The following is a 10,064-nucleotide window of genomic DNA, read 5'->3' on the forward strand; positions in this document are numbered from 1 at the left end:
CTCTTAGGTCTACAGTGTTCAGGGTAACAAATGTCATGCTCGGGTCATGAGGCATGCTCTGTGATGTGGCTCAGGTCAGACTTCCATCCCTGGCGTGAGAAGAGGCTGGCCATCTTCCCATGTGACATGACCCAGGCTGACTGTACCAACAACACCGCCCGCCTTCCACATCCGGTGACTCTGTCAGCTTTGCTCAGCTCTGCCTCCTGTCTCACAGAAGCAGAGCCATGTGCCCCACACTCCTCAGCCTCCTGAGTCTCGGTGAGTCCAGAAAGACATGGTGGAAGTGGGTTATGGTGGAAATCCGGGGGTCCTTGCACCACTGACCAGGTTCCCTGCATGAGGTTGCAGAGTGTGAGGTCCATCGGGACAAGCCATCTCTGACGTGGTTTTCCTTCTAGGATTCTGTGTGAGTCTGAGGACCTGGGCAGCTATGGGTGAGTCCTCCCCATCCCTTATTTCTCTGTTGAACAGAGCAGTTGTGGCTGATGCAGATGACACTGGGGGCTGGGGTGAGACCCCTGTCGGTATAGTGAGAGCCACATGCCCTGTGGATCCCAGGTCCTCCTATTGGCCTTGATACTCATCTTCACTCTCCCCAGAGGTTAGCCCAGCTCTGGATGTTAGACCTGAAGGCACAGTGTGATGTCTGGCAGCTGGGAGCTAGGCTCACTGAGTGCCATTTCAATCATGAGAGGGGAGCAAGAGGCTGCACCCCACAGACCCTCGCCTACAAGCTGGCTCATGGCATCTCCAGCTGGCCCTTAACAACAAGATCTGCAGGATTCCCTCTGGACCTGAGCCCAGGGAAGGGTCTGCTCATTAGGCAGGGCCACCTGGACCTTGTCACACATTTGATCTAGGTTAGCGAACAAAGGAGCCAGTTCAGTCTTTATTTCCTTCTTTTCAGTCAAGTGGCTTTTTCACTTGTTACCTGTGTTACTGTAAGTCGCTCAGTCGTGTCTGACTCTTTGTGACCCCACGGACTGTAGCTCACCAGGCTCCTCTGTCCATGTAATTCTCCAGGCAAGAATAATGGACGAGGTTGCCATTTCCTTCTCCAGGGGATCTTCCCTACCTGGGGACTGAACCCTGCTCTTCAGCACTGCAGGAAGTTTCTGTACCGTGTGAGCTACAACAAATCCAACAGGGAAGACCTCTCACTTCTTTTCCATGCATCAGTTTTTTTTGTGTGTGGTGTTTCTTTTGCCTGCATGGTACAGCATGCAGGATCTCAGTTCCATGATTAGGGATTCAACCCCGGCCCTTGGCAGAGAAAGTGCTGAGTCCTAACGACCAGACCACCCAGGAATCCCCAGTGTTTTGTGTTTTGAGAGAGTTTTCAACATTTTGTCAACCCAAGGAGTTATTCTTCTGATGATAAGAATCACTGCTGAGAATCGTATTCTTAGAATCTCCGTGATGTCTGTCCTGGGTTGACTGTGTCTCTGTCTGTCCCCAAGCCCCAGGTGTCCTTGAGGATCAGGGGGATGCACTTTAGGGTTGGTGCCTTGGAAGAATTGAAGGGGAAATGCTCCAACAAGACCAGTGGGGAGAGGGGACCATTCCTATTTTCCTCTCACAACCTGTGACTCCTTCTCTCCTAGCTGAATATGAGAAGCCTTCTATGTCAGCCTGGCCAAGCCCCGTGGTTCCCTTAGGACAGACTGTGACTCTTCAGTGTCACTTCCATTCTCCACGTAAGAGATTCAGACTGTTCAAAACAGACGGGGCCAGTTTGACTGAGGTTCATGGAAATCATCTCAAAAACTTCACACTTGGCCCGGTGACCAGAGAACATGCCGGGTCCTACACATGTTCCCAATTCTCCATGTCTCTCCCTATGTTGTCCAGACGCAGTGACCCCCTGCAGATTGTGGTCACAGGTACGAGGGGTCCAGCCCAGCCCGGGACAGCCGTCTATGCAGGCAATCCCATCCTAGGTCCAAGTTCCTTACGTGGTCCAAGATTTACTCAGGATTTCCAGCCAGGAAGGAACCAGGAAAGAGAATCCACTCTGAGAGTTTAAACTCAGGGTGTTGAATAGATGGGGTGCTCTGGCAAAAGAAGGAGGATCCCCCCTAGGAATTAGTTAGACATGATGCTGCCACTGCCTGCCAGCAGGGAGGATGGGTAAAGACCCTGATCCAGCACCTGCCACCCAGTAGGGAGCTGTAATCCCATATGAAGGAGCTGGAGCCCCAGGGAGGAGTCCCAGGAATGTCTCCAGAGGCATGAGATGGGGTCACAGATGGGGAAATGTTTCCTTTTTTCTCCACCTCCTTTCCTATCTCCTGCCAGTCATCACCCACATTCTAGGTCAGTGTGAACGGAGCCAGGGAATGCATCATCAGAACCACCCAGCTCCCCACCACACATATTAGGGACAGGATGAAGCTGAGAGCATGGCTACCTACTCCAGTATTCTTGCCTGGAGAATCCTATGGACAGAGGAGCCTGGCAGGCTATGGTTCATGTGGACATTTTTCACACCTTCAGATGTCAGGGGAAGCGCCGAGGTGGGGTGACTCACTGAAGCTCACAAGCTCTTTGCTCCTAGGTGTCTTCACAAAACCCTCCATCTCAGCCCACCCCAGCTCCCTCATGCGTGTGGGAGAGAAGGTGACCCTCCACTGTCATTCACTGCTGTGGTTTGACAAGTTTATCCTGCACCAAGAAAATAGCACAGGGCATTTCCAGAAACGTGGACAGATATTCACTGGTGGGCATGCCACAGCTGACTTCTCCATTGGCCCTGTAACTTTGGCGAGTGGGGGCACCTACAGATGCTACGGCTCTGTCAGACACTCCCCCTATGAGTGGTCAGCCCCCAGTGACCCCGTGGACATCATCATCACAGGTGAGTGTGGCCAGACCAGCGCCTTCTGCTCTCTGTGTCACAGAAGGCCTTGTGTATAGTCCAGCATCAGTACTGGGAGAGAATGACAGGCGTCCAGAGACACAAACTCGGGAGAGGGAACAAAGCAGAGAGAGAGGAGGTGTGAACACAGAAGAGTAAAGAGAACAGAGTCCCTGCTGTGTGCTAAGGGGAAGACACAGCCGGTGACAGAGTGAGGAAGTGAGAACAAGAAAGAACGACCAACGGAGAAGAATGTACCACAGCAGGGATCCGGGCAATTCCCCACTCAGGCAGCCAAAGATGGTTGGTTAAGGGGTTGGTTTCCTGCTTTCATGTCAGAGCTCCCTTCATCAGTCAGGAGCACACTGTGGTACCAGACACCCCTGCAGTCCAGCCCCTGGGTGATCGAGATGGAGGTTGACACCCTGACGTTGCTCAAGCTCGCAGTATAAGGCATCCTTCTGCACAAAGAGTGGGGAGTGGTCCCTCCAACTCTCCCAGTGAGGAGTCCCTTCCAGCCCCTGGCGGTGGGCATGGCAGTCCTGAATACACCCTCAAGAATGAGACGGTCAAAGATTCAGTGCGATTCTGGAAATTTCCACTCCATAATCTCTTCTTCTGGGTGAATATCATGTTTTCTAATGGTCCCAGCAGTAGTTAGTAAGTTCAATTTATTTCAAGAGAACCGCACGTTTGATTTTTTTTAATTTATTTTTTATTTATGTTTGTTGAAGTCTAGTTGATTTCAGATGTTGTTAATTCCTGTTGTACAACAGAGTGATTCAGTTATTCATAGATATATACTCTTCCATTAAAAAAGGACATTAAATGACAATCCATTTTAAAAGTTATTAATTTGTTCAAGAGGATTTTAAATGACACTCCATTTTTAAAATTATTTCTGATTTTTCCCTGGGCCAGGTATCCCTTGCTGTGGGGCTTTCTCTCCTGGCAGTGGGTGGCCTTCTCATGCAGTGCCTCTTGTTGCACACATCGGGCTTTTATCCTCTATTTAGGACTACAGTTGTTTTGTGCTCTAAGATCAAGGTATCCTCCTTCCAGGTCGGTCCAGGAAACCCTCTCTCTCAGCCCAGGGGGGCCCCGTGGTGAGGTCAGGAGAGAACGTGACCTTAGTCTGCAGCTCCGAGAGCGCCTTTGACCAGTTCCATCTGCTCAGGGAGGAGGAGGACCTTGGGTGCCCGCTCACTGGAGGGCAGGGCCCCCGTGGAGCACTCCAGGCAGAGTTCCCTCTGGGTCCTGGGACCCCAGCCCACAGCGGGGTCTACAGGTGCTATGGCTCCTTCAGTCACTCTCCCTACTCGTGGTCAGAGTCCAGCGACCCACTGTTCCTGTCTGTCACAGGTGAGGAACCTGTTCCTGGTCCATGCTTTGTTCTTCCTGTTCAGTCGCTATGTTGTGTCCAACTATTTGCCACCCTGTGGATGCAGCACGACAGACTCCTCTGTCCTTCACTATCTCCTCCTCATGGATCACAGCCTTGTAGTGGTGAAGGGGCTTTCATACCTCAGGGAAGAAATGAGACAGTCGTGCAGGGCCACCCAAGAAAGATGGGTTGTAGTGAAGGTACTGACTAAAGATGGTCCTCTGGAGGAGGAAATGGCAACCCTTCCAGCATTCTTGCATTGAACACCCATGAAGAGTCCCATGCTTTACATTATAGCAAATGAGATTGCACTGGACAAATAGTCCATTTGGGTTTTTGCATAACATCTTACTGTATCATGAGCTCTATCACAAGGGGTCTGTGTTGCAGGGGAACCATAGCGTTTCTGGAGAAAGGGAGGCAATGAGAACCAGAGAGGAAGAGAGATGGTAGATGGCATCTCAACCCTCTTCCACCTCCTTACGGATGCTCCACAGCAGAGTACTGTCTATCCAGGCAAATAAAGAAAAGGGTCAGGTTAGACACAGGAGGAAGAGAGGCTGGGCTGATTTGGGAAGATCAGAGATTGCCTTGGCCCCTTGCTCTTAGTGTTTTCCCAGAAGCAGCTCTGACATACAGGTGATTCCCAATTAAGGAGCACAGACACTCGTTCCCGGAGAAGAGAGGATGTCTCCTGCTCACAGCCCTCTTTCACCACCAGGCACATCCTTCCCGCCTCCTTCTACCATCTTTTCTCCAGGATGGAGGGTCTACTCAGTGCATTCACGGGGAGGGACCAGAAGCCCTCCCCTCCCCCATCAGTGTCTGAGGGATGAGAGAGTCAAGGAGAGGCAGGAGGTCAACCTTCCAGAAAGAATAGTCCTCATTCAGTGGGTATGAGGAAGGTACCATTCACCCCTTCTGTCTTTTCTCCCCTAGGATTCACCACAAGTACTTGCCCATCAACCATGGATCCACACACCACAGAAGGTAAGCAAGACCTCCTATCTCTGCAAGTTTCTGAGAAAACAGAGGCTTCCTGTGTGAGTGTTGGCTCTGCCACCTCCCAGCTCTGTGACATTGGGCTCCTCAAATTCCCTGTCATGTCAGCATTGGAGACCGTCGTCTGCCTAGAACCAGAGGGGGCATTGAGCTTCTCATGGTGTGACTGGGAATTTCTAAATTGAACAAAGTGGGTCAGAGTGACCTAACCCCATACTAAGGGAGATGCTTAACTTCCCTCCACCAGGATCTTTCAGGATGGATGACGGGGCAACTGGATAATTTTAGGGAGCACCTTATATATGTGTTACTCCTCTGTTAGTGTTTTGTGAACTAAGCATTCCACAGCTCAGAAATAAGTGTCATATCTTCTTGAGGACTCCATTCCAGGTCTATGTGGATGGAGGGGGAAATGTATTGTGGATTAAAGAGTCACATTCAACCAAAAATACCATGCCTTGTCATACGGGGCAGCAGAGAAAAACTGCATCAGGGCCCGGGGGACCTTGGTTCAGATGTCTGCTGGTCTTGCACAGCCTCTTTACTTTATCCACTGCTGGCATCTCTCCTGGATGCTTTGGTATCTCCTGGGACGTGGAGACCATAACTGATCAGGTTGATAGATACTGACATTTTGACGCAAGGATACAATAAATCCAGTGTGTAGGGGCACAGCATGTGCAACGAATACCCAGACCTTCATTTTGCTTGTTGGCAGGAACACGGCTTCCTCAGGAACACTCCAGCACATGGTACATTGTCCTTGGGCTCTCCATAGCCTTCACCGCTACCAGCATCTTCCTCGCTGCTCTAGTCTGTCACTGGTGTTCTGTCCCAAATCGTACATCTGAAGAGGCGAGCTCAGCATCATCTGACCCAGGGGGAGGTGGGCTCATAGCAGAGAATGGCATTTTCACTTCCTGTGGGTTAAAAACTGATTTCCATTGTTGTAATCCCTGATGAAACATCTTCCAGAGACCCATGGAACCTTGTTCTTTTTATGAAAATATGTATTGATTTATTCTTGGCAGCATCAGGTCTTGGCTGCAGCATGGGGAATCCCCATTGTGGAGCTGGGGTGCAGTTCAAGACTGCAGAGCTCATGGGCTCAACCGTTGCAGCATTGAGGATAGCTGCTGCAGGGCATGTGGGATCTCAGTTCTCCCACCAGGGATAGAACCCACGCTCCCTGAACTGGAAGGTTGACTCTTAATCCCTGGGCCATCAGGGACATTCCAAGCCCTGTTCTTCCCTTCAACTACAGCCATCCATTTTTCTGTCCTACATGATCTTGGGACTCTGCTGATATGTAGAAGAGCTTGGTCCACAACAGAAGATGTAGGATGGGTCCATGGGCTTGCACAGGCTCCTGAGACAGTCCATGAAAGGCTGGGATTGTATATGGAATGTTTTGTTTGGTTTCATTTAGTGGAAAAGACAGGTTCAGCAACCTGGGGTACACCCCTGCCTTTTGCTAACTTTGATGTAACTATCAATGTTACAGAGGTCTGAAATAACTGCATCCACCCTGAAGAGCCTTGACTCTCTTCCATTCACAGATGTTGCCATCAAGGAAGGAGAACCCATGGAAGACAGAACAGTGAAAAGTGAGGTGAGTCCTCCCAGCCCAAACCTTTGCCATAGTCTGACCCCCTCCAATGCCCAGCGGCCCAGCCTTCAAAGATCACATCTCAGTCCATCATTCTCACCTCTCTCCTCTCAGGACTCTGCAGCAGAAGACGTGATATACGCCCACTTGGACCTCGGGACCCTCTCCAAGAGACGGTCCACTCCCGCTCCCCTGAGGCCCATGCACCCCTCTGCCGAGCTCATTATCTATGAGGAATTCAACATAAACCAAGACCATGCTGAGTCCTGACCTGGCCCCATCCTCTGAGCACACAGAGTTACAAATCAAGGACCTAGATCTCTTGTTAAAGGGGTTCCTCATGGACACTCCTCCTCCAAGCAGCCCAGCAGCTCTGAGGTGAGGAGTGGAGTCCAAGAATTACAGTATCGTTTTCAAAAATCCCACCACCTCTTAATAATCTCCTGTTTATTCTAGGACTCAATTGTAACTATTTCACTGCTTGGGGAGATGCTATAATCAATCGCTCATACTAGGTAGCTTATCATGATCACCTTACTTTTTCTAAAATTCTAATAAAGCATAAAAAATTTGCTAGTTGATTCTTCAAATTATTCAATTAAAAAAAAAAACAGTGAAAGAAAACCCCTCTTCAGTAACATTTTACAAGGGTAAACTGATTTGCAGCCCGAAACAGACTTGTAGACTTAGAGAACAAACATAGAGTTACCAGAGGGGAAGAGTAGTGGGACAGATAGAGGGGAGTTTGGGATTGACGTGTGAACACTGCTATATTTAAAATAAAATACTTTCCATGAAAAAATAATAATGCTAGTTGGCAAAATAAAAAGATGAAGTATACTCTGTTTGAGATAGCCAGAGTGGTGCCACTAACCATATGAGGCTGAATACATGCGTGCTAAGTCAACTCAGTCATGTCCGACCCTTGCGATCCATGGACTGTAGCTGCCCAGGCTCCTGTGTGCATGGGATTCTCCAGGCAAGAATGCTGGGATCGGTTTCCATTCCCTTCTCCAGGGGATCTTCTCGGCCCACCAAACCCAGGACTCTCATGTCTCTTGCAATGGCAGGTGGATTCTGCATCACTGAGCCTCCAGGGAAGCCCCCTCAGCTTTCAAAAAAGAACAAAGTCCTGACTTTTGGGAACATGGATTGACTTGGTGGGCATTATGCTTAGTGAAATAAGTCAGACATGGAAAGAGAAATGCTGTATGTTTTCACTTACATGTGGAATCTAAAAATCAAATAGTGATTTCCTTGATGGTCCAGTGACTAATACTTAAGGTTCACAATGCAGGCGGTCTAGGTTCAGTCCCTGGTCAGAGAGCTAGATCCCACAAGCTACAACTAAAAAGATACTGCGTTCCACAACTCAGATCTGATGCCTCCAGATAAACAATAATAAGTATTAAGAAAATAAAAACAGATGAACAAATATAACAAAAGAGAGTCAGACTCACATTTTCAAAGAAGAAACTAGTGGTTACCAGAGGGGAGAGGCGAGAAGGGTGGGTGTGAGGGGCAGCAAACTACGTAGAATGGATTAAGAAACATCAACTATCATTTATAAAATAAATAAGTCACAAGGCTATAATGTTCAGCACAGGGAATGTAGTCAATATTTTATAAATTTTGTATTGTGGGAAATCTCTGAAAATACTGAATCACTATGTAATACACCTGTAACTAATATAATATTGTAAGAAACTACACATAAATTAAAAAAATTTTTTACATGTTCAAGGAACTTGGCAGTGCATACACACAGGGAAAAGAAAATACAATATAGGAAAATCTATCAATTAAAAATAAATCATGAAATTATTATTTTTATAAAGACATTTAAAGAGAAACAGCTGAGACCTCAGGTCTGGGCTGAGATGCCTCCTGAGCCCTGCCTGGAGACATCAGAGCCAGGTCCACAGAAGGGCTGTCCCCTGCTAAGAGGCCACAGTTGTGGGAACCTCAAGGGGTGGCAAACGCCCCCCAGGGACCACATCCTGTTTGTCCTCTACGGCCCCGTGGTCTCATTGGTACAGGGCGGGGGCGGGGGCGGCTGGGCCCTCAGAGCTGCAGACATGCCTTCTATCCCCTCTGAGCTTCTCCTCCTTGGCCAGATGTGAAGGGCAGGGAGGGGACTGCAGGAGGGCACGAGACACCTACCCAGCCCCCAGCTCATGGGAACCTCAGGGCTCAGACAGCTTGAGGGGCCAGGGATCCTGATGGGGAGAGAATCAGCCCAAGCTTTGAGTGGCAAATCTCTCACTTGCAGGGCTGAGTCTGGGCCAGAGGCCCCCGAACCCTGCAGGTGGGTCCTCCTGGGTCTCCTGGGACCCATATCTCAGTTGAGTCCCTGGAAGTTGGTAGGGGGCAAGGTGGGAGACCTGAGATTCTAGAGTGATGCTGATGAAACCTGGAAGGGCTCCTGAGCTGAGCTGGGGAGTGAAGGGTGGGGAGGTCCTGGGACTCCGCTTCTGACTTCCTTCCAGGGACCTTTCACAAACTCGCCATCTGGGTTGAGACTCTTTTGGGCAGCTCAGGGTGCCCACGTGAATATACCATATGCAGGGTTGGAATGTGAGAGTGAGTACACAGACCATCAGGGAGTATGCTGCAGTTGGCCTGCACTATTTAGAGAAGGAAATGGGAATGCATTCCAGTATTCTTGCCTGGAAAATCCCATGAACATTGGAGCCCGCCAGCCTACAGTGCACAGGGTTGCAAAGAGTCGGACACGACTGAGTGATTTCATTTTCTTTCATTTTGTTTTAAAATTTATTTCACTGATTCCATTTTTTAATCTCATAATATATATATTTTATTGAAGTGTAGTTGACTTACAATGTTTCAAGTGCACAGCAAGGTGATTTTCAGCTATACAAACACACATACATTATTTTTCAGATTATTTTCCATTTTAGGTTATTACAAGATACTGACTATAGTTCCCGTGCTATACAGTAAATCTTTGCTGCTTGTTGCATATCTTTATTTTTTTTATTAGAAATCTAGAATTGTATTCATTTTTAAATTTATGGTATATTTCACCTCAGTGTTATGCTACACTGAGAGTGAAAGCATGATGACAAAATCCTACCATGTCCATGATAAAAGTAAATGGAAAACAGTGGCAATGTTAATTGTGAGAGGAAATATTGAATCGCATTAAGTTTGGTGGGCATTCCTGGTGACTCAGATGATAAAGAATC

General features: G+C 48.5%; 1 protein-coding gene across 1 annotated transcript; it reads left to right on the forward strand.

The window, feature by feature from the left end:
• Window positions 1-227: 227 nt before the first annotated feature.
• On the forward strand, window positions 228-7,130 carry LOC120871883 (putative killer cell immunoglobulin-like receptor-like protein KIR3DX1). The gene is made up of 9 exons (XM_040251883.1): window positions 228-261; window positions 402-437; window positions 1,608-1,886; window positions 2,561-2,860; window positions 3,923-4,222; window positions 5,184-5,234; window positions 5,965-6,087; window positions 6,806-6,858; window positions 6,970-7,130. The coding sequence occupies exons 1-9, from the start codon at window positions 228-230 to the stop codon at window positions 7,123-7,125; spliced, it is 1,332 nt and encodes a 443-aa protein (XP_040107817.1). The 3' UTR covers window positions 7,126-7,130.
• The last annotated feature ends 2,934 nt before the right edge of the window (window positions 7,131-10,064 follow it).

This window comes from Oryx dammah, unplaced genomic scaffold (genome assembly GCF_014754425.2).
Source record: "Oryx dammah isolate SB20612 unplaced genomic scaffold, SCBI_Odam_1.1 HiC_scaffold_13, whole genome shotgun sequence".
NCBI classification, from domain to species: domain Eukaryota; kingdom Metazoa; phylum Chordata; class Mammalia; order Artiodactyla; family Bovidae; genus Oryx; species Oryx dammah.

Bases quoted from the DNA above. Each gene is read 5' to 3' on its own strand.
- LOC120871883 (XM_040251883.1), top strand. From the start codon at position 228: ATGTGCCCCACACTCCTCAGCCTCCTGAGTCTCG. The intron at 2,861-3,922 runs GTGAGTGTGGCC...TCCTCCTTCCAG, and splicing joins CGTGGACATCATCATCACAG to GTCGGTCCAGGAAACCCTCT. The intron at 6,088-6,805 runs GTACATCTGAAG...TTCCATTCACAG, and splicing joins CTGGTGTTCTGTCCCAAATC to ATGTTGCCATCAAGGAAGGA.